Source organism: Biomphalaria glabrata, chromosome 15 (assembly GCF_947242115.1).
Source record: "Biomphalaria glabrata chromosome 15, xgBioGlab47.1, whole genome shotgun sequence".
Lineage (NCBI taxonomy): Eukaryota > Metazoa > Mollusca > Gastropoda > Planorbidae > Biomphalaria > Biomphalaria glabrata.
Genome location: NC_074725.1, coordinates 7,136,219 through 7,160,504, shown reverse-complemented (window position 1 = coordinate 7,160,504; position 24,286 = coordinate 7,136,219). Strand labels below are relative to the sequence as shown.

General features: G+C 33.8%; 2 protein-coding genes across 5 annotated transcripts in view; one reads left to right on the top strand and one right to left on the bottom strand.

Moving 5' to 3' along the window:
- Positions 1-219: 219 nt before the first annotated feature.
- Positions 220-16,869, bottom strand: LOC106057163 (uncharacterized). 4 transcript variants are annotated; one of them, XM_056012982.1, is made up of 13 exons: positions 16,632-16,869; positions 13,708-13,862; positions 12,608-12,750; positions 9,953-11,510; positions 8,361-8,607; positions 8,073-8,190; positions 7,801-7,892; positions 6,965-7,028; positions 6,171-6,359; positions 4,446-4,573; positions 3,627-3,728; positions 2,739-2,779; positions 220-1,157 (listed from the first exon to the last, which is right to left on the bottom strand). In XM_056012982.1, the coding sequence occupies exons 2-13, from the start codon at positions 13,853-13,855 to the stop codon at positions 742-744; spliced, it is 3,246 nt and encodes a 1,081-aa protein (XP_055868957.1). In that variant the 5' UTR covers positions 13,856-13,862; positions 16,632-16,869; the 3' UTR covers positions 220-741. The 4 variants fall into 4 exon arrangements, with proteins under 4 accessions (XP_055868957.1, XP_055868958.1, XP_055868959.1 ...); XM_056012983.1 differs by having other exon boundaries at positions 16,638-16,869; XM_056012984.1 differs by lacking the exon at positions 16,632-16,869 and adding an exon at positions 16,586-16,603.
- A 4,750-nt stretch (positions 16,870-21,619) lies between these two features.
- Positions 21,620-24,286, top strand: part of LOC106057160 (uncharacterized) — a 41,937-nt gene continuing 39,270 nt past the window's right edge. Inside the window, exon 1 of the mRNA XM_056011749.1 lies at positions 21,620-21,788. The gene's annotated coding sequence lies outside the window, so the exon portion shown is untranslated. The remainder of the gene's footprint in view (positions 21,789-24,286) is intronic.

Here is a 24,286-nt window from a genome sequence, read left to right as displayed (position 1 = left end):
ATTGAATAAGATAATTTTGTTGGTCCAAACATAGGTTTTACTACAGTTGTTCACTTCAGAATTACAAAAATGTGAAGATGTCAGAAATTATAGTGAAGGCTTCATCTTCTGTTTCTAACCAAACTTATAGATGCATTATTGGACTGTAGTGTTATAAAGTCTATTTTTCATACTTGTATAAAGTAGATCTAGAATCTATGATTAAAGAAAACAAAACAATAAAAGGTATAAAGCTTTATTAGATCTTGCTAATGAAAATTAGTAAGGCACAACTGAAGAACTAAACATCAACTTATAAATCACTCATACATATACATCACTCATTCTACTGTAATATAACCAGTACTTTTTCAGTGTACAAGTCATCCCTCTTGTACCACTCATCCAACTTGTTGACATTACCTGAGCTATTGTGTGAACAGCACAACTGTGAATGTCTTTTTTAAACTTGCTTTCCAGAGAGCTGGCATAAGATTATCACGTTGTTTTAATACATGCAAATATATCCACACACTTGACAATCTTGTCCTGAAATATTTAGCTCTCACTTGAGTTCAAAAATAATCTTTCTGCTTTCTTATTTGATTTCAAGTTATGAATCATTCTAAATGGCCAATGATCAGATCACATTACACAGTCAGAAACTAGCTCTTAAAGAGATGAAACATTCTTTAGTCTTTGACTTTGGTTTAAGATCAAATATATTTTTATATACAAGTCAAATTTTTTATCAGACAGGCATCAAGACTTTTTGGTTTTCTCCAGAAAGCTGTCTATTTCACTGATCATGTGTGAATTTTGTAACAAGACCTGTTGTACATCAGGGAATTCTTCATCCTCGTTTCTGCGGTATGATGATGTCAGATGTACACGTTTTTTGTATTGAGGATCACCTCTTGGCAATGTTGACCTAGAAGTCTGTGAACTGACATAAGGTACTGACGTCTGACCAATGGTACAATCTAAAGGAAGGTTTTTTGGTGCATTGATACGTGGCATCATGGACTGAGGTTGGATAGAAGGTATTTGATCATCTTGATTGGGGTTCAAGGATGCTGAAGTTGTGTGGTGAGTGGAGTCATGTAATCTCTGATGCAGCAGTTGGCTTGGTTCACTTGGTACATGCTTCCCTACATTGAGGGTGTTATCAACTATATCTGTTTGAGATTAAGGCTTATTAATACAACAAAATAATCATAGGCATTGTTTGTCAGGTGACCGGTCATTTCATCCCCGGTCATTTCATTCCCTGGTTACTTCATCCCCTGGTCACTTCATCCCCGGTCATTTCATCCCCAATTAAATATTTTGTATATAAATATGATTATGTAGAATGCTTTTTGACATTTTATGACTTGTTACTAAAGCGTTTATAGTGTTTCCTCTTCCACTTTGTTTTCTTAATGAGAAATCTTATATTATATTGTAAATCTGGGTGTGTACTTAGCTATAGCACTTCTATTGGATGTGGGGGTTGTAATATCATAATTTTATCCGGATCGAAGGCCAAGGTTTGGTGGAAGTAGTAAAAAATCATTTGAAAGATAGAAGTGCAATTAGAATAATTATGATCATGCCGCTGATAACTTATCATCAAAGGCCAAGGTGTGGTGCAAGTAGAGGAAATCTTTTGAGAGACAGAAGTGCGATTACAATAATTATGACCGTGCCACTGATAACTTATCATCAAAGGCCAAGGTGTGGTGAAAGTATGACCATGTTTCACTTTATTTTATTTTTCAATCGCTCTTTCTAGAAAATGGGCGCGTCATTTTTAGCCTTGAAATAAGGTTTTATTTTTTTCTAATAAAGTTCATCCATCCTCGTGATATCATATCGCCTGTATAAGTTTTGCTTTAATTCCTTTTAAACATTAACGTGTTACAATTTTGTCATTTAAATAAAAAATGAATACATTAAATATTGTTCATTTCATGATTTTTAAAATTAAAATTTGTTAGATAAAAATGATCAGATGATGAAAATATCAGGGGATGAAATGACCGGGGATGAAGTGACCGGGGGATGAAGTGACCAGGGGATGAAGTGACCAGGGGATGAAATGACCGGGGATGAAGTGACTGGGGATGAAATGACCGGGAACCGTTTGTCGCCCTGGCTACATGCAGCCTTGGAATGCTTAGCTGTCCAGTTAGAAATACTTTAAAGAAATAATGGCAGACAAAAGAGAACAAAGAAAGAAGTTCTTTAGCATTTATAGACTGGCTACAAAAAAAAAAAGGTTGGGGGTAGGAGGGGCACTTAAAAAAAATAGGCAACAACCTCAAATGGAAAACAAGACACTAAAGATTTGATTGGCCATTTCAGTTGTTGAAATTTCAAATCCCAAGGCCATTTAATGAGCAGGGACAACAGTATCTCTTGGTTAAAACTTGTATTTCATAATTTTAACTTTTTAACGATTCTGATAAGAAAATAACAGTTTTAAGAAAAAAGCAAATCATTTTAATTCTCAAGGAAATTTAGAATCTTTTGTGAAGACAGAAGAGGCTACAGAGTTGTAGAGTAAGTTTAGCGAGGAGTGCAATATTTCCTTTTCAAATGTATATTTTTATATGTTAGAATACTAAATGTTTCACAATCAAACTTAAAGAAAATATCACAAAGCAAACGCAAACAAAAATGTAATGAAGCATTTGGTTAATACTGATAGGTAACTGTCTAACTGAGTACAATAAATGGCCCTTAAAAAAGGGAGGACTTATTGAAAAGGATACAGTTAAAACAAGATATTTTTTTCAGTTCAAGTTCTGCTGCTCTGTAAAATATAAAAAATAAATATAAAATTAAAAAACAAAAAAAAAAAGAAATACACAATCAATGTTGTCAAACTTACCTGGAAGAAAATAATGCACACAAATATTTGAAATGCAAAATATAATGTTTTAATAGAAGGCAGTAGTTTAAAAACTCGAATTAAATAGCATCTTGGGCATGTAGAGGTAGACATCTAGTAAGAACAACATGTAAGCTCTTCATTGACTATCCTAGATATTTAAATAGTTATCCTTTATGGTGTGTGACTGCCAAATACAATCTTTAAGTGATCTCAAAGGAAGAAAGTTAAACAGACTATTTTCCATGTTTTAAAAAGTTGCTGACTCTGGCATAGTGAAAACATTGCCAGCAACTGTCTTCCAAAAGGAACAAATGAAGAAATATTACAAAGCCAGTGGTTTAAAATTTTCTTACCTAGATCTTCATTGCTGTAGGATTTAAGCATAAAGCCAGCGTCACATACATTTTCAGATTTGAAATACTTTCACTTATGCAGATTTAAACATATTTATATCTTTAATATTGAATTCCATTCATGAATTAAATTTTCACTGATTAGAAATGACAATAACTACATTATTTCACAACTAGTTCATTTAAAGGTTCATTAAAAGGACTTTTCCATGAAAGAGAAAAGAATGGAAATAAATGTTTCAAAGTTGGCATTCTTTAACTCTATAAAACAGAAGAATACAAGTAAAAATGAGTTTATTAATGAATCTAATAAAAATTAATGAATGTCCAAATGGATTATATCTTAGCAATTGTAACATTTAGATATAGATATTGATATAGATATGGTTTCTGTTCTAACACTAAATACCAACTTTTGAATGAGCTCCACAGATTGCTGATGTTTATAAAAGTCTGGCCTCTCTGCTGGGATTGTGTTAACCCATGAAACCCAATCTATTGCTGCTTTGATATAGCTATTTATGGAATAATAATAATAATAATAATAATAATCTTTATTATCCGTAAGGAAATTTGTCTTACAATTTGTGCATTACACCAAACAAAAAACATTATACCAATTTTTTAAGATGAGAAAATAATAATATACAAATTGATGGTAGATCATTTGTATTTTATAATAGTACTTTAAACTATGTCCAATCTGCTTGTAAGCTTTGGGGCAAATGATGTCATTTTGATCAGTTTCTATGGTCACTGAATACTGCGTGCAATGATCAACAGAGTAAATTGCTTATAAAGTTAAATCTTATATATGTATATCAAAATTTATTTATTACAATGATAACTAAAAATTTAAAGAGCATCCTCCTACCATCTTATTTTTTTATTATTAATAATAAGATTATAGACAATTTTAAACACTATTATTAGAATGCGCCAAAACAGAAATGAAAATTTAAATAGACCAGTGTTTCCTAAACTTTTTCCTTAACACTTCGCACATTCTGAGGATTTAGCAGAACAATGTGCTAATTTTTTTAGAGAGGTTTATTCATGTGGAGGCCTACTAGTTAATTATTCCAGTAGTTTGTGGACTACCTATTCAGGCCTCAATGTTCCACGGAACACAGTTTGGGAAACACTGGGATAGACATTTGAAATACATAAATTTACTAGATCTTAATCAACATAAATTGAAGATTTGAAAGAAAGCATATAACAAAACTGACCGTTTGTAAACTCCAGGGCAGTTGATGTCCACTGTAACATAGTTACCAGAAGGCAAAAGTAAACGAGCATTACTGTTGTTACAAACAGTGTTTATATGGGAGACAACCTCAGCTCCTGGTAATGATGTCTTGAAGAAAAAATTAACTAGTCATTTTATGCACAAAGAAATATTCTTTAACCTTTTAAAAAATACTCCTAAAATAAGAAAAACATATGAATTAGAACAATTGAATCAATGTCTTTAAGCATTTATTAGCATTGTGATATGGGATTGCAAGTATGATTGGTTCCTGGGCCAAGCTAGAAATAATTATGGAGCTTAACAATATGGAATAGACATAACTTCTAGTTTAAAAATTAAAACACTTTTCTAATTAGGGAATATTTCAATAAAGAAAAGATAGATGTAGATCTTGCAGAAAAAATTTACTAAGAGGACTAATTGGTATAAGTGGACATTCTTTCATAATGCCACTAAAGTATGAAATGTGTTGCCTTAATCAGCCCAAAAAAAAAACAGTTTAAGTGTCTAATTACCATGCACGACTAGTTCTAGACATGAAAAGGAGCATGATGTAGAAATCTTTTTTTTTAAAGAAATGTCTGTAACTTTTCTGACAAAGATATTTTCTTTTTTTAGGGGAATTACTAAAACTGAAATTCATTTTAAGCTGCTACAAAAAACAACAAACAAACAAAATAAACCCCTTAGGATTTCAATTTTATTTGGATTTTTCACTTTTACTTTACAGTGTAGCTTTGCTTGAATTTAGTTGTGCAATAACTTTTTTTTTGTCAATGATATAATGAACATCATGACTTTCATTTGTAGGATGCTTACAGGCATATCATTTAAGCAGACAGTCCAAAGACTGGACAACAACAATCACAGGAACTACTAGCATATGTGACATATGATGACTTAACTCTTGACTGTATAACATGTTTAGTTACATACAAATAAATTCAATTTCCATGGACATAATACATGTAATATAATAGAGTTTTACATGTAATATAATCCATATAGTCTTGAAATACACTAATCCCTTTATTTTAATATATACATACTTTAAACATAACTATTAACTCTCTTACTGCATTATTACTTGGCTAGCTTTCTAACTTCACTTGTTACATGATGACTTCATTAGCTTACTTCACAACACTTATTTCATCAACTTATGTCACTGACTGACTACTTCAGCTGTTGCACACAGACTACCTACAGCAACTGACTACAAAGACTTAGCTTCATCAACTCATTTCACCAACTAACTAAACTCTCAATCTCTCAAAACAACAGTATTTCGAGTCATACACAACTCATGGTCACTATTTACACTTTCCCGCTCTGTATTTAACGAAATTCACCAAAGTACAGCAAGGTAACTACTTTACCTGTGCCATTTTTTAATTTTAAAATTATAATAAATAATCTTTCAGAAAATACTTCAAATTTATATAAATTTAGAAACATATGTTTTCTTTAGGCCATTTTTGTTCAGATTTGAAAAACTTAAATAAGCAACTTAGGTAACTTTTTCCAGGCTATTATCAATTATATTTTGATTCAGCAGTGAAAACTAGACAGAAACCCTTAAAATAAGCAGTGGGAGTATGATAATATGATAATAGTATGCCATACTATATATACAAACAATAGCTATTTATTAAATGTCTTTAATTATGATCAAGTTATTATTTATAGATCTAAATCTTACCTGAGGTAGTTGACCTTGACTGAGATTCAAGCGATTTGAGACATTACAAACCATGTCTAAAGCAGTCCTGTCTGTAAAAACTATTCTAACTCTGCCATTGCTGAAAGCAGAAAACTTTCCCAGTCCTTCCACATGATACTCTTCTAGCAATGAAGTAGACAAAGGCTCAACAACAGCAATAACATCTTTCTAGAGAAGAAACAAACACATTTTAAACTATATAGGTATACACTATATAGAGCACAATATGAACATGTGAATGGAACTGGATTTTTGTATATTTGTGAGCAATAATCCCATACTAAATGTTGTTATCACATATTAAATGTTGTTATCACATACTGAATGTTGTTATCACATACTAAATCTTGTTCAATTAGGAATATTTTTGGCATCCAAATTGATTTCAAAGTATTACAAAAAAAATGACATTTGTGGAAAAAAAAAGGAATTTAATGTAGCCATGTCTGAATTTTCACAAGATAATGTTTTGCTTTTAAGTCACATTGTACTTTGAATGAAATGTTTCCTTGTTAACTAGAAATCATTTACCTTTTATTGTCTTGCACTCTTAGAAGTAAAATATTTTCCTCTATTGCAGTTCTTTAAAAGCAGTTACTCCCCCTTAAATACATTTCTCTCATTACAAAAAAAAATTCTTCTAATATAGTTACTAATATTAGAAATGGCAATGGCTCCTCTCCATTGTTTAGATCACTAGAAACTAGTAATAATTAACCAAATCTTATTTCAATGAACCATTTTTACAAAAGTAAAAAAAAAAAAAAAATTACATTCCAACATGGAGTCACTTCACTGAGACCTCTTTTTTCCCACTGAGTGTTTAACAAGAAAAATCTGAGGGTAAAGAAAATGTTCAAATTAAATTTCATAGCAAATGAAACTAACAAATGAACTTAACATACTCATGAGAATGTATTTGAAAGCAAATATAATCTCATGAAGCAAGCCTTGTTTGTACAAGAAGAACAAGATAGGTTAGAAAATTTAGACCAGTGGCGCCAATCTTTTTGTCAAAGGGGCGTATACATTTACTATTTAGTCATAGGTTGAAACATTCCAGAAAACATTGAAACCAATAGAACTGAGTTTCTGCAGCCTCAATGTGCACTGTGGCAAGGACTAGATATGGTCCACTGGTTTTAGGTTGGGATCACTGATTTATATGTTAAAAAAAAAAGAACATCTAAATTTCAATTTCTTATTTTCTAATGTAAGAATCTTCTCTCTTGACCTGAATGACTCAAATGGATAAAGATAAACACATTACAGTTGGTAATGTGTAATATAGTAAATCTATAAATGTATTGGGGTTGCGGTGGTCAAATGGTTATGCACTTGGCTTACGAATCTGAGGTCCTGGGTTTAAATCTTAGTGAAGACTGGGATTTTGAATTTGAGATTTTTAGGGTGCCCCTGAGTCCACCCAACTCTAATGGTACCTGACTTTAGTTGAGGAAAGTAAAGGCTGTTGGTCATTGTGCTGGCCACATAACACCCTGCTTGTTAACCGTTGACCAAAGAAACAGATGACATTAACATCTGCTCTATAGATTGCAAGGTCTGAAATGGGAAACTTAGCAACTTAAACATAAATGAATTATCTAACCTGTTTGCAGTTTTTATAAGATGTTCAACACTGTATCTTCCTTTAGGTCTCCCTGGTGGAAGTGACTTCAGTGAGTAAGTTCTCTCTTCAATCTAACATAAAGAATTAATATATACAACATTAATGCCTCTTTAATTTCTAGGTTACTATTTTAAAAATACTTTTTAGTTTAAAACAATAAAAAAAAAAAAGATTAAACCCTGGTTGTAAAAAAGGTTTCAAGTTAGCTGGTCCTTTGTCCAGTAGGAATTGGCATACTAAAGTAAACTAACCTTGTCCCCATCTAGAATGTAGTGAGTATAGAAATGTGCTTGAATGCCTTGAGATACCAGGACACTTCCGTCTCCAGGGTGAATTTCAATTATTTTCAGCTCACCCTTTTGGATCAGCCTGAAAGTAACCATATAAAAAAATCATTTATAAATTCAAAATGATAAATCTCTAATAAAAATAAAGTACAATTTGATTAGTAAATAATGTTTAAACAAATTAAAACTAGTAAAGCAAAACCCAAAATAAATTGCATATGGTAAAGTGAAAAAATAGAAATCTTCACTCACCTATAAACTACCCCTTCTGAAATAATCATTTTTAACTTTCCATGCTGGAAATCACCACTGGTGTGCTGGTCCTCTGACTGGTCAGCTTGGAAGGATGCAAATAACACTTTGTGCTTATGTTGATAGGGGCACAACAGTGGTAAAGGGGAGGGCACTGTAGTGAAACTGCATTCATTAGCTGAAGGTTTGAAATGAGTTGAGACAGTTAGTAGTCTCCTCTTGCTTGGCACTGAGGTTGCACTAACTTCTGTAACAAACAGATTGAGAGATATTACAATTATTAGTAATTTATCATCATCATCATCTTTCCTTTGCGTTCCTCATGGAACATAGGGCCTCAGTAAAAACAGGCCACACTCCAAGGTCTCTTGCTATGTTTTTTTTAATTTGTAACAAGTAAAAATTTCTTTACAAAGCTTATATCAACTCACTCTGTCAATCTGTCTGTCTGGCAAAACATTTGAACATATTTTTTCTCCCATTCTCAGATCAAGTTAAGATTTTGCACAATTATTCATTGAATCTGACAAGACATGAATCAATAAAACAAAACAAAACAATTAGTTAATTAATTAATTAATTATTTAATTTGATTTTGAAAAAATGGGAATAAATATTAGATGTGGACATATATATTGATTTAGTCTCAATACATATTGACACATTTTTTCTACCACTTCCCATTCTCAGATCAAGTTGAAATTTTGCATAATTATTCATAGTTAATAACAATACACAAATCAATTAAAAAATTAACCAATTAGTTATTCTCTTAGTACTAATTAATTAATTTTGTTTTATATAGCATAAAGGGAGCAAAACCCTGTAATTTTCAGATAAATGGTAGTAATTAGCAGTTATTTCTCCTTAGATAAGCTTTAAATTTTAAGCTTTAAGTTTTAAAACATATTCTTTTTTCTACTGATTGTTTTAAATTGTTGGGTCATATTTATGTGATTCTATGTTCAAAAGGCTGCTTGTGAATCAAAGTTTTTAAAAGATTTGTATTTTTCTACAACTTTGTGGGGATAACCAAAAGTAAACTGCTGTATTAAAGGTCAATGTGAGAGGGGTCTAACATTAAAAATTCAAGATACACCACTTTGACATTAGGAAGTAAAGGAGGAGAGATTAGGCTAGAAGAAATATGTGTTTGATAGTCCAGATATTGCAAACACTATTGGACAAGTAAAACTGGGGTTAAAAAATGAATTAAGTTAAACCTCTCTAAAAGCCATTTTACTGGTAGTCATAGGTTGGAACAAGATGAACCAAAAAGATGAACAAGTAGTTAGCTGAAACAATGGTTGCTTTGAATTTTCACAGCTAATGAAAAATACTTATTAAGATCTAAAATAGATTTTGCTAAAACTTTTGTCAAATTCAAACCAAACAATGAACAGTACTAGTTACTATACAAATGAACTTAAATTAAAAAAAAAGAATCTAAAAATTGTAATTAAATTCTTCAAACTAGTAAAAAGCTTATTTCATTATTTTCTTTTGAATATTTATTTTGTGACTTCAGTAATTTTAGTATTGAAGACTTTAGTTAGACATGACCACTAGATCACAATGTAAAACAAAATGACCTGAGAGCTTTGGATGACCTCCCAAAGCTAATTTGAGTGGAATGGTCCACTCTGTTGGGCAATCATTTCTTGATATATGTTTGGTCAACCAAACATATTGACGTCTGTTCTCATGATCTAGTTCAGTAGTCCTCAAATCATTATGATCTAGTTCAGTAGTTCTCAACTCATTATGATCTAGTTGGATAGTTCTCAGCCCATGATAATCAGGCTCATTCATTTTCAGCACATCATGTTCTGGTTCATTTGTTCTTAATCCTTCATGATCTGTTTTAGTAGTTCTCAACCCATCATGATCTGGTTCTGTAATTTTCAACCTGTTATGACTTTGATTATTTGTTTTCAGTCCTTTCAAGTAATCATCATTTATCTCATTAGCTTCACAATCACAAACTCTGGCATATGATGAACTCTGACCTTCAACATCATCACCAAAGTCCAATTTTTGAGCAATCTTGATATGATCCTCATCGCTGGCAATGTTAACTTGGTTGACATGGTTACTAATGTTTTCCAATGCAGCACTGGCATGTGCATCATTTTGTAAGGTGGCAGAAAAAGACTCAGTTCCTATTTCTGGACTTACTTTTACTTTGTTTCTATTTTCATGAGAGGCTGATCCGTCATGTTGCAATGATGGACAGTTTTCCAAAAATGACCCATTAAGGGAACCACTGTCTATTATTTTCTTTTTATATTGAATAACATCATCATTTGGACTTGAGGTGAATTGAGAGGGTTGAGCAGCTTTCATGTTGCCAGATGCAGTGTTTGATATTAACGTGTTATCTTGGATAAGTGTGGCATCTGAGTCTATGGTCATTCTAAGACCATCTGGTGTAGAGGACCTACTAATACTAGAAAGTTCTTGCGCAGAGGGTGAGTTCATATTAAAATGGGTATCCATGAAAATATCTCGGCTTTGTACTAGTCCAGTCTTTGAGTAGAAATCATGAATATTTTGATTGTCTTTTTGGTTGGTTGCAACATCAAACGTAACATTTTCAATAGAGTTGATAGAATTCAATAAAACAGTATTATTTGTGTGAGGTGGAGACGACCTACTTGTTGAAGACTCAGAAGATGTGACTGGCATAAAATTGTCTGGTTTACATCCATGCTCAAAGCTGCTTTTAGCACCCATTTTAACAGAGGTAGATTCAGTCTGAGTGGAAAGAATATTACTATTATTATTGTTGACTAATTCATTGTCATATGAGAAACTTTGACAAGACTCAAATGGATGAACAATAGCTTCCTTAGGCCTTAAGTCTTTCTGTGATGGCTCGTTTTTAAGCTTCTCAAAAGATATTTTAGACATGCCACAAAATGAGCTTGCAGATTTAGAAGACTGTGCAAAAACATTCTTGGTTGACTTTCTTTCTCTACTAATCTGTGACAGATAGCAGACGGTAAAGTCCTGACCATGTGGGGAGACAATTAAACTTGCATACTCATCCAGTGATGTTATTCTTCTACTACCGTCTGGTAAAATTTCAACATCAACTTTTGCCAAGTCTCTAGGCCAAGCAATTCTATCAATTTTAGAATAAAGTGCCTGGAAAAAAAGAAACAAAAATTAAATTGATATAACATAAAAAGTATTTTGTTTACTTTAAAATAATAAAGTCTTAAAAAAAATAATTGTCACAAATAATTGACAAATTTTATTTGAATCAAAATAGATCGTTTTTCCCCTGTCAAGTTTTAAATGACTAGGACAGATTTCTCTTAATAGTTCTGAATTTAATGTTAAGCAATAAAGAACTAAGTAAAATTTCCTTTGAGACATGGAGATCCACTGAGTTTGTTATAAAGTTCTCATGCTTTTCTAGACAATTTTTTACAAAGCTTATATCACTCACTCTGTCTGTCTAGTAAAAAATTTCGCACAATTATTTCTTGTACCAGATAAAACAAGAATCAATAAAACAAAATAACCAATTAGTTAATCAACGATTGGTAATTAATTATTTTGTTTGATATCTAACAAGGGAAATAAATTCATACTTAACAGATGTGATGGTAAAAAGTGAATAAGTCCCCTTGTGGAGGCTTGAGCCATGATTGAACAAGTTTTTTTTATGCATTTAAAAAGTGCTCATGGTAACATTCAGTCAGATGTTCCATACTCCCTAACCCCAACTGGTGCATACAAGTGATAGGATCATAGCACATTGAGAAAGCTTATAGCATGAGATCGCCCGAAATTGCACTAAACAAAAACAACTAGTAAAAATATTTCTAATCGCACAGATTTATTACTCTACATCTATTACAAATGTAATCACATGAATGATCCTAACTAAGTGATACAATTACACATAATATTTTAAAAAGTATTTGTTATGTTTTTCTTGTTAATAATAGTGACACAAAGCCAGTACAAAAGGAAATGTTTTGAATTTCATCCATTAATATCAATTGGCACTTGATCCTCCTGTAATCAAACATTCCATTGCAACACTGACCAGGATTCAAACTGGCTTGTGGTTCTGTAGCCAAGTTGTTTACTATTTAGATCCCATGAACGTTGTGCAGAGAATACATAGAGAAAAATTCTGAATGCAAACTAAAAAAAATATGTACAAAAGAAATACAGATTTCTTAAGAAACATAAGCATGACAAAAAACAAACATATACAACAAACATACCAGAACATCATCTGCTGGAATCAACTCTTTACATAAATAAGGTCTTTCTGCAAATCTGTTTCTAAAGTCCAAGGCCTGCAGAACTTTAGCCCTGTGCTCACTGGTCACAAACATTGTTCTCTTCTGGATAGTTTTATATTTCACTGTAAATAACAACATGATCTAACAATGACAAGCAGATTATTCCATTTTTATGTCAATAATAAGCAAAATTAAACCATAGGCAACAGAAGGGGGTGATCATAATAACCAACAATAAATCTTAATATAGAATTAATATACATGACTAGACTGATACAGGAATATGCATGAGACATTATTATCTTCTGTTTTGGGAAGTAATGTCTGTAATTTATAAGATAATATCTATTTATAGGGGACAAGCTGAGTCTAAAAACAATTCAACAATCTGATAGAAACATTTCACATGTAAATTTTGAGTGAGTCTGGTGTGAATGTATATTTTGGTTTTCTATAGTTATAATGTTTTGTTTGGTGTAATGCACAAATAGTAAGACAAATTTTCTTACGGATAATAAATATTATTATTATTATTACTATTAAAGATTATTCACACACACACACACATAGAATTTAATATAAAAGATGATTTGAACTGCATGATTTTAAGCAATATTAGTGTTGTTTGCCTTTTTTAAAAATACATTTGTTTAAAACGTTATTTCACAACCTTTGTGAGATGTTGCCAGAATAGAGATATGTGCATGAACACTTAGTGCATTGCTCCCAAACCAAGGTTTCCAAGCTTGAGTATCTAAGAAGACAGACTTTCCACCTGTATCTAATAAAGTTGATGAGTCTACCTTCTATCTGATAAAAACATTTAGATTTGACTAGTTACATGATATCCCGGTTAATACTTGGCAATAGAAATGTGTGAAAAGAAATAGTCCTTAAGAAATCTGTCTCATGAGGATATTACTTTTACTTCAGTTCGTATTTGATAAGAGTGATTGCACTAGCCTTTTATTGCCATTGAGTGTACAACCATTTAAAGTTTGCAATAAGACACAAGCATTTTTATGTACGTTAAATAAAAACATGACATTGACACAAAAGACAAAAAGATTTACTCTTACCATGATGAGGGTGCTCAGTGGCAGTGACAGAAGGATGATATATCATTGTTGACCCACAAGGTGATAATTCTAGACGAGAACCATCAGAATATCTAACTTCTGTAGCATCACTACTGTACAAAATCATAAGGACTGGAACAGGTGTCATATTTATTCTGCAAAAGTAGTATACCAGAACTGCATTTAAAAGTTGTTCAAGTGTCAAATTAATTCTGCAAAAGTAGTATACCAGAGGAGCATAGTTGTTATTTACCCTAATGATCAATCTCCTACACTAGACTAGTATTACTGCATCAATTTTAAAATAGTACAATAGCCTGATCATGTGGTATGCGGCTTTGGACTGTGATCATGATCTCCCAAGTTCAAACCCTGCCCATTTCCATCCCTTGCAATCCTGTAGAAGGTTTGGGCAAGAATGTAAAATCTTTATTTCAGAAGGAAAGCCTCTTTCTTCTCCTTCTCTCTCTCCCTACCTATCTCCTCCTCTCTCTTTATCTCTCTCCAATCTTCTCTCTTTCTCTCCTCCTTGCTGTATCTCTCTCCACTCTGTTGTGGGCTAATCTAATCTGACTTCATGTTGTGCAATTATTACTTTAACATTAGCCACAGAACATTACAAAATAGATAGACTTGATAACAACATTCAGTTCTATAAAATGGGACTTTATTAAGCACTGGGAAATCCGTCCAGTCTTTCTAAAACGTCGCTATATCTAACTGCTATTCAATTACTATTCAAAACAGCCTACTTCTAACATAACGCCATGTTGGTCTCTTGTTCGCCCAAGTCTACTACGTCATTAGTCTGTCTTACTACGTCATTACTTTTACCATCGCTAAAACTATACACAATATATTTAACTAACAAAACTAACCTACTCTCTAAACTAGTACATTACAACTCTTCTCTCTTTTTCTCCTCTTCCTCCTCTCTCTTTCTCCTTCTTCTCCTCTCTCTCTACCTATCCCCTTCTCTCTCTTCCTCCTCTCTTTATCTCTCTCCACTCTTCTCTCTTTCTCTCCTCTTCCTCCCCTCTCTTCCCCTCTATCTCTCCACTCTTCCCTCTTTCTCTCTCATCCTCCTCTCTCCATTCTTTCTCTCCTCCTCTTCCTCCCCTCTCTTCCCCTCTATCTCTCTCCACTCTTCTCTCTTTCTCTCCTTCATTTCCTCCTCTCTCTTTCTCCTCCTTCTCCTCTCTCTCTATCAATCCCCTCCTCCTCTCTCTATCTCTCCCCATTCTTCTCTCTTTCTCAGTGGCATAAACTGTGGAAGGGGCTTGTGTTTGAATCAAGCTGCAATGTATCTGTTGAATGCCTTTTGGCAGCACAGAAACCATCCCCAGATACCTCCTCCTCCCACAAAGCCACTTGTAAAAGAGATTGGACCATAGCACACTGAGCATGAAAAATGCTCTATACAAAAGCAATTAAAAAAGAAAACATAATATCATATATTTAATGTCATAATAATTACACCCAAACTATATAAAGCAGTTACTCCATTACAGACATTACTTTCAAAGAGAAGATAATTATGCCTTGCATGTCTCCATGTGTTAATCTAGTTGTGAATGATAATTAGAAACTTAAACTCTTGAGGAGCTCATTCACTTTCCTGATTCAGGCAACCCAACCCATGCTAAAAGCAATAAGAATGAAGGAGAACTGTTAGAAATTAATGTATTATTTATGACATTTTTTAAATTTAAGGAGTTTTTATAATAATATAATACAATAAAGTAGACTAGAATTCTAAATTGAATAATTAAAAATTATAACAAAAAAATATTTATTATAACATCATAGCCATAAAAAAGTAGATCTAATCTAGAATATATTTTTATAATATATATAATATTTATATATATATTTATAATAATATTCTAGATCTCTATCATCTAGTCTAGATCTCTACTAGACTTTTGCCTGGCAAGCTGTCTCCACAAGATCTGTCACTGGCAATGTCTGAAGCCTCTTCCTACCTGGTTTCCTCTGTTTGGAGGTCTTCCATGAAAGTGTGGCACCAAGTTTTATGAGGATGTCCCTGTTTGCTCATATTGGCCTCCATGTCATCGCAACTCTTGGTATGCCTAGTTCATTTAGAACGTGTCCCACAAACCTCATAGGACACTCTGTCACAACCTCCCAGTTTGGCATAGAATTTCCTTGTTTGAGACCTGATCTATATAACTGACTCCTGAAATCCATCTTAGCCATTTTTGTTGAGCCACATTTAGTCTTTTCTCAATTTTGGCAGATTACTTCCATGTCTCACCCTTTGTCTTATATCCCCACATGCACAATTTTAGTCTTATCAGAGTTTATGTGGAGGCCAATTTCCGGTGCCTCTCTATCTAGGCTCTCCGTCATTTCTTGTATAATGCATTTATTTATTTAGATTAGTAGTAGATCTTTATATTATATTACATGCTCTTTTAGTTTTTTTTTATAGTTTTTTTTTTTACATTTAATCATATATTAAACTATAACTATATGGATTCTATATCTGCATATAGATTATGAATTTTATGATAGATATAGACCACAGATCTAATCTAGATGATTTTATGTTCAATGTCTTTTAGATGGATTTATAAGTCAATAGATCTATCATCTATATAGAATATAGATCTAATTCTATATAGTCTACATATAAAATACTCTTTCTATATTCTAGTCATTCTAGATCACTACTACTAGTTCTAAGTAAATGAAGTGAAGTAAATGAATTACTAAAATTGTCAGTTGAAACTTTATAGCTAGCTGGGCCTTTGATGTGAAGTTTCACTAATCATCTAATACCTAGATCTAAGTATTTCACACACTTATGACTTAGACTTAGCTACTAGCTAGGTCTAAAACTAGTAAAACTTACTCATTTTACTGTCTTACAACTTACACTTAATCAATTTACAACTTACACTCACACGACACAGTGACTTGAGTAACACACACACAAAATCAGATTTCTAAACTATAATAATAAAGACAAGATGATTGTACGATATCATCTACTTTTGGTATCTGATGATCTACATCTATGATCTACTAAGTCTAGGTGTTTCATTTCATCTACTATGACTACTATGAGTATATAGAATTTTTCAGATTTGAAAACAGGAAGTTGAAGCGACCGCCATATTAGCTTGCTTAGATACGATCATATATATTATATAGGTCTGTGGATACGATTTTTTTAGCAGTATATATATACATTCAGAATTTTTCTCTATGTATTCTCTGCACAATGTTCATGGGATCTAGATCTAGATTTCTAGTCACTAGTCTGAAGTAGACTAGAAGAAGAAGAGTCATACTCAGTGATTTATTTTTTTGAAACAACTTTAAAAAAAATCTTACGTTGTTTTTGTTAGATCCAGATATGGAAACTTTTAGTCTTAGAATCCATAGGAAAGGCCCATCAGCGAAATGGCATATAAAGCGAACACCTCCCCGTAATTTTTATCCATTCTTATTTATTTCAAAAGTAACTGCAGAACTAAGAAAATAGTATTACAAAGAGTCCATTTTTATACATTTCCCACATAGTCACTTTCGTTTTCCCTCATAAAATAAAGCATAGCTGAAGGTCAAAGTTGACATGTATGGAAATTTCATTCTCAAAACGTTTCCGGATAAACGAGAATAGGTCCGAACTTAAGGCGATTTTAAAGCACCAATGGACATCGGCCGAAATAAAATTGCATATTATGCTTATAAATTGATGAGGAAATAGTTAGCTAGAATAGCTTAGGCTATTCATTCCGTTGAAAAATAAATATTATGGGGTGTTCGCTCAAAATGACCCTTTTAACTGAAAACCTATTCAGCGAAACCCCTATTATATAAGCTTAAAAAGCCATTAATAATAATTTAGTTACTGATTTAGTCTGTTTTCTTTTTGTCTTATCTATTGTTATTGTTTGTAAACTGAAATATTAAAATAATAGGCATATTTTTAACCTTAACCCAATGTCTTGGATTTCGAAGATTAAGGATGAGTGCATCACTACGTGTTTCGCATGACTACGCCCAGTTGCGACCAGCATATTTTCCCGCATTTTCTTTCCGTCTAAAATGTTTGACTCGCAGCTCTCCAACAGTTTCAGAGGTCATTTGCTGGCAGTTACTTTCCTCTATGCCAGTGAGGGTGAAATGACGCTTTAGTTGATCTTAACAGTGCTTATACGGGGGGGGGGGGAGGGGGGGACTCAGTTTTGCCGTCCTCCTTTTTTTTTAACTGGCTGGTTAACATCTTGTTACTAATTAATGATATTAATATGTGTATAAATGTTTAAAAGAAGTGCAGAATTCATTTTCACAGGGTTCCCCCACCATTCTGAGATTAGGATTATTAGGAGATTTCCAAGAGTTTTCCAGGAGAAAATATTCGATTTCAGGATCGGAAAAACGCGAACTATATATTTAGTAATAAATATAAGAGTTACCATATAATATACATGTATAAAATTACAAGATCTCTCCTGAGCCTTTCGTCTCCATGCCCGAAACCCAAGCTGTTGTAGATCTGTCTCCATAACATCATCAATCCATCGCATTCGGGATCTGCCTTTGGGTCAATCAGCTTGTGTGTGTGTGGGGGGGGGGGGAGATCGAGTTGATGGTGATTAAGTGCACTAAACAAAAGTTCTTTTAAAAAGAATAGTTGCAGTAACGAGAGTTTATGAAATGGAGAGTAGTACGACGTGGACTAGCCTATAGGAAGGTGGCGAGATAGAATTTTGTAGTTTCTTTCTTTCTTTTAAAAAAAAAATAGATCGCAAGTTTCGTAGGCTATATATAGACATCAGTTACAAGCAGAGAAAGGAGATGTGGAGCACGAGAAAAGTGAAAACAAATTTAGGCCTAATGCCACAAGGAGGACAATAGTTATAATGCTTCATGGAAGAAGTTAGATGATAGAACTAATTGAAGCATAATTTCCTATATTTTAACATGCTATTTCGCTATTTTTTACGGCCTTTCGCTCATTATGACTCCCGCGAAAATTGCGTTCGCTGATTAGGTCTGACCCCTACCGCAAGTTGACTTGATTTATAAATTTAATAGCTGATATGGAAAAAATAATCAAATTTAGTTTTATCGCCCAATAGCTGAGGAGTCCGCAGATGTTTTCATTTTTATTATAAGTTTAACCATTGCGGAGTTATAAATTCTAAACTAAAAACTGGCACAAAAGCGTTCGCCATTGGTCCTTTCCCATATATTTATAAAATCTCAATCTATGGATCTACATCATTATCATAGATGTAGCCTACATGAAACCCTTTTTGAAAAAGTATTTTATAGGCCTACTAGCTATGTTGGGGAGCTTGATCAGTGATACATAAACGAAGGCCGCGGGCCGCACGACATAGCCGTATAGTCTCTTCTATATTTCATAACTCATTCATTTTTTTGTAACAAATTTGCTGTCCGCTATTTAGGCCTACATTTTAACTGGGAAGCGAAGCAATCACGTAATCCTTACCTTGATTTTAAAGCACATATAGGCCTATATATTTTTAAATTATTGTTCCAGAAATATGCTTTGTAAATCATAATTAAACATGTACACATTACATAGGCCTACTCTTGATAAACGCTCGTCCACTAGCTATTTCTTAGTTTTCTTGTCATCATATAAAACCTCGACTGTTTCTTTTTCGTTATAGGCTTACAGCAGTTTGTATCAGTGCTGCTTCTGTAGTTTATTTTGTTTGAATAAACAATAACAAAAAAAAACCAAAAAAACTGAACAATACACCTCCTCCCCAATACACACATACTCAGATACAATGTTAAGTTGACAAATGCACATACATACACAGAAACAAAATTAAGTTCGAAAAAATACACACACACAGAAACAAAGCTAATTCAGTTGACAAAACTATACAGAAACAAAGCTAAGATATACATAAATACACACCCACACTCACAGAGAGACAAAGCTAAGATATATAATAACATAAATACACACCCACACTCACAGAGAGACAAAGCTAAGATATATAATAACATAAATACACACCCACACACAGAGACAAAGCAAAGATGGTAACAAGCAAAACACTGCGGGGAGTCAAAGAAACGGTGGTGGACGTCTTGCAATAAGAGTGTCTGCATCTCCGCGAGCTGCGGGGAGACGTAGGCTATCCAATGGTCAACTAGATCTGTATTGAGGCTATGAGGCACTTAAATACGCCGCACAGCAGAGTTCAAGGCACTACGGGAGACCTAGGTCTCCCTGCCTTGTCACCAATCGGAGTCCATCTCTCAGGTAACAAGCAAAATTAAAAAAAAACAACTTTTTTTTTTAAGGGGAAGCGCTCGACCACACTTACAACTATATATCTCAATGTAGAAGTTATTTACCTTTTCGATATTAAACTAAACAATAAATTACTGACAATTAATTGACTGATTGGTAAATTTTAAATCAATTCACGTTTCGTTCCGTACAATAAATAACTTGATCCCAGTATGGGTGTAGGAGACATAACTTATATTATTATCTAAGGGGACAAAACCCTGACTATTTAGCGATATCTACTGAAGAATTAATATCCCTAGTCGGTATAAAAAAATAATTAATTACCAGTAATTAATTGACCTATTTATTATTTAAAAAAAAAGATTAATGTATTGTCTTCAACATTGAAACTAAATCCTAGAATGGGTGTGGGAGAAAAAAACGTGTTCATAGCTGCTACCAGACAGACAGAATAATATAGGGGGCCTAAGCTTTGTACAAATACATATCATTAGCGAACTCTTGTTTTGACTGGAATATTTGGAATACATCTCAAATTTATAAAGTTGTCGGCAAGCCACATACATCCCTCGTTTCGTAGTCTGTTTGCCTCCCTTCTTTTTTTCCCCCTGTCATAAAACGTCTAAGAATCGTCTTTAAGATAAGAGATAAATGAAGATAATGTACGTCCTACCCTAAACTTTCTGCAGGACTGAATTCCAGTGGGCAGGGTTCGAACTAGCACCCATCGTGGCAGTACAAAGCGCAAGATGCGAATCACCACTAGGCCACAGAGTCCGCACCACTCATTTTTTATCTTTACTCCTTCTCCCTCTCTCTCTATCTCTCTCCTCCTCCTCTCTCCACTCTTCTCTCTTTCTCTTCTCCTCTTCCTCCTCTCTCTTTCTCCTCCTTCTCCTCTCTCTCTACCTATCTCCCTCTCTCTTCGTCTCTCTCCTCTTTATCTCTCTCCACTCTTCTCTCTTTCTCTCCTCCTATTCCTCCTCTCTCTTCCTCTATCTCTCTCCTCCTCCTCTCTCTATCTCTCCACTCTTCTCTCTTTCTCTCCTTATCTTCCTCCTCTCTCCTTCTCCTCTCTCTCTACATATCTCCTCCTCTTCTTCTCTTTCCTTCTGCTCTCTCTCCAGCTCTCTCTCCACTCCTCTTCCTCCTCTCTCTTTCTCTTTTTTCTCCCCTTTCTACCTATCTCCTCCTCCTCTCTCTTTCCTCTTCCTCTCTCTATCTCTCTCCTATCTTCTCTCTTTCTCCTCCTTCTCCTCTCTCTCTCTCTCTACCTATCTCCCTCTCTTCGTCTCTCTCCTCTTCCTCTCTATCTCTCTCCACTCTTCTCTCTTCCTCTCTCCCTCCTCCTCCTCCTCCTCTCTATCTCTCTCCACTCTTCTCTCTTTCTCTTCCTCCTCTCTTTTCCTTCTTCTCCTGTCTCTACCTATCTCCTCCTCTCTCTCCTTCTCCTCTCTCTCTACCTCTCTCTCCTTTCCTCCTGTGTTTATGCTATTCGTCTATCGCCATAGAATGACAAGGTTTATTTGCCCATGTGAAAGACAGTGTCATCTTCCAGCTCAACCAAAAGAAAAAAAAAGCCAATACCCCAAAGGTCATAATCCCGTGTTCTTATTAACGATACACTATAATAGCAGCGTGACAAAGGACGAGCAAAAGGTGCTGTAGCTAGAAAAACCGTCTTGCTGCTGCCACTTGTGACATTTTCGCTTGGGATCGTAAGAGAAAGACTTGCTGTTTTTTTTGTGTTTTTTTTTGTTGTGTGTGTGACATTTACTTGCTACAAAAGAAAAATCTTTCGGTAAGTAGTCGACGTTATTATATAAACTTTTTTTTCTTTTAGATTGCGGTGGTCTACACGAATTGAAATGAAATTGTAGTAATAGCTGTAAAGTAATAGCTATACAAGTTGGCAGATTAATTTGTACGTTTATGTACACTTATATGTTTATCACGGTCACTGGCGGATCCGGGGGGGGGGGGGGGGGCGGTATGGGCGATCGCCCCCCCCCACTCGGCTCCCTCCCCGAAAGGGGGGGGGGCGGACGAATTTTAGTATAGAATCCAAACAATTTGTATACGAATTTATTATTTATGTTAATAATATATACTCATTATTTTATTTCAACCTATTTTTAGATTATTTCGCCACCCCCCTCTCTAGTATGTTGCCCGATTTGGTGGGGTCGGGAGGGTGCGATGGAATCAATCCCGCCGCCCCCCCCCCCCCCTAAACTTTTAAGTGGGGGGAGGGCGGTCCAATTTATTTGTAGAAATCACAGCTTGCTAACAGAATCAATTAAATATCTATATGATAAAAACCTGTTATTGGTGTTTTAACCGATCTTTATATTATGTCGTTCCCCTGTTGGCCGATTGGGGGGGGGGGGGGGCTAATACCTCTATTGCCCTTCCCACCTACTACATATAGGTACTATCAACCAGAATCAACCTATTTATTTCGTATCGCTCCAACCTCACCCAACCTCCCGTTGATTTCAACAATATCAAATTTAGCACGTTCCTTTTTTTTTTAAAGTTTTCATTAACCCCCCCCCCCCCCCAACTTTTTTAAAATTCATATTTTCAAATTGCTTACAATAAATTTAGACGAATTTAAAAGTTGTACTATCACTTCCTGAGAGTAAACTTGAAAAAAATGTATAACTCTCCACTTGCATTTAGTTTTGTACCGAACTAATGATTAGGTCCATAGTTCTAATTCACTTAGTCATTAAACTTAATTGCTTTGGTAAAAGGTTTTAAAATGGTACATTAAAAAAAAAAAAAAAAACTAATCCAGGGGCAGACCACTCATCTCGAAATTTCAACCCCTACTCCTCTTGATGTAAATCACTTGTGTTAGCACTGGCGTAGGGTGGTGGAGGAGGGGGAAAATTTGAAAATCCCCCCCGGGCCTCCACTTGAGGGGGGCTCCCAAATGAGTGGGGTTTTTTTACATTAAAAATTAAATATTTCACAAAATGCAGGCGTCCCCAAAGAGGTCAAGCCCCCCGGGCCCCAAACGATAGAAAATTCTTAGCTACGCCCCTGTGTGTTAGAGAGTGAAGAGAGAGAGAGAGAGATAAAGAAAGAGAGAAAAACGACAAAGAGAGATATAGAAAAAAAGAGAAAGATCGAATGAGAGGCAAAGAAAGAGAGAAAAAAGAGAGAAAAAGAAAATGATAAATGAGTGATGATAACATAAAGAATGAGAGAATATGTGTGTGTGTGTGTGTGAGAGAGAGAGAGAGAGAGAGATGTTAAGGCTAAAGTATAAAGTTTTCAAACTCCACATCTTCAAAAGTTTTGACTGGGTATGTTGAAACTAATTAGAAAAGACTTGAGCCCACTACTCAAACAAAGTTTGATGGAAAAAAAAATGTCATAGATTTTGTTTCTTCTTTTTTTTTTCTCTTTTTGAAAATTTTGTGCTTTTTTCTTCTTTTAATGTTTCTCTTTCCTTAGCTATCTCAGACCTACTTCTTTACATACCATTCTCTCTCTCTCTCTCTCTCTCTCTCTCTCTCTTCCTTTATATCACACTCATAGATTACATTCACAACCACACATTATTAAGATCCTGGTGACATAAAAACATAAACACTGCATCTTTCTAATCCCCAGATTTTCCTTTCATCTTTTATCCCCATATTCTTTCATCTCACTCTCGTTAAGTATATTTTACGACAAAGTGTCCCAACGTATTTGTCATTTAAGGCGTGTTTAATGTCGTAACGAGAACATGTTTATGAGGCATTATTTTAGACGTAACGTTTCACAAGTGTTTCAACATGTGACTCTATCGCAACAGTTGTTCTTTAGCGTTCACGTAATTTCTTGTTGGTATTTATAATTAATTTTATTGAATAAAAAAAGTATTCAAATGTAAAAAAATATATTTCATGTAAACCATAGACATAGAAATTCATAGGTCTGTGATGTAGGGACTCTCAGCCTGTTACTTCTCCAATATGATTATTATTATTGGCAGTACAAGGAACAACTATTTAGAACCACTTAGCCCTAAAAAATAAAAACTCAACGAAACTAAAACAGACGCAAAATAGAGCCGAAAGATTTATAACTAATGAATATTCACATTTGACTAGAGTCTCACCATCAGTAAAATAACTAAATTTAGAGACACTCAAGGGAATGTGAAGTACCAATAATACATTCAAATGCACCATAACTTACAATATATATATATATATATATATATATATATATATATATATATATATATATATATATATATATATATATATATATTCAGAAAGATATAAAGACAAAGGC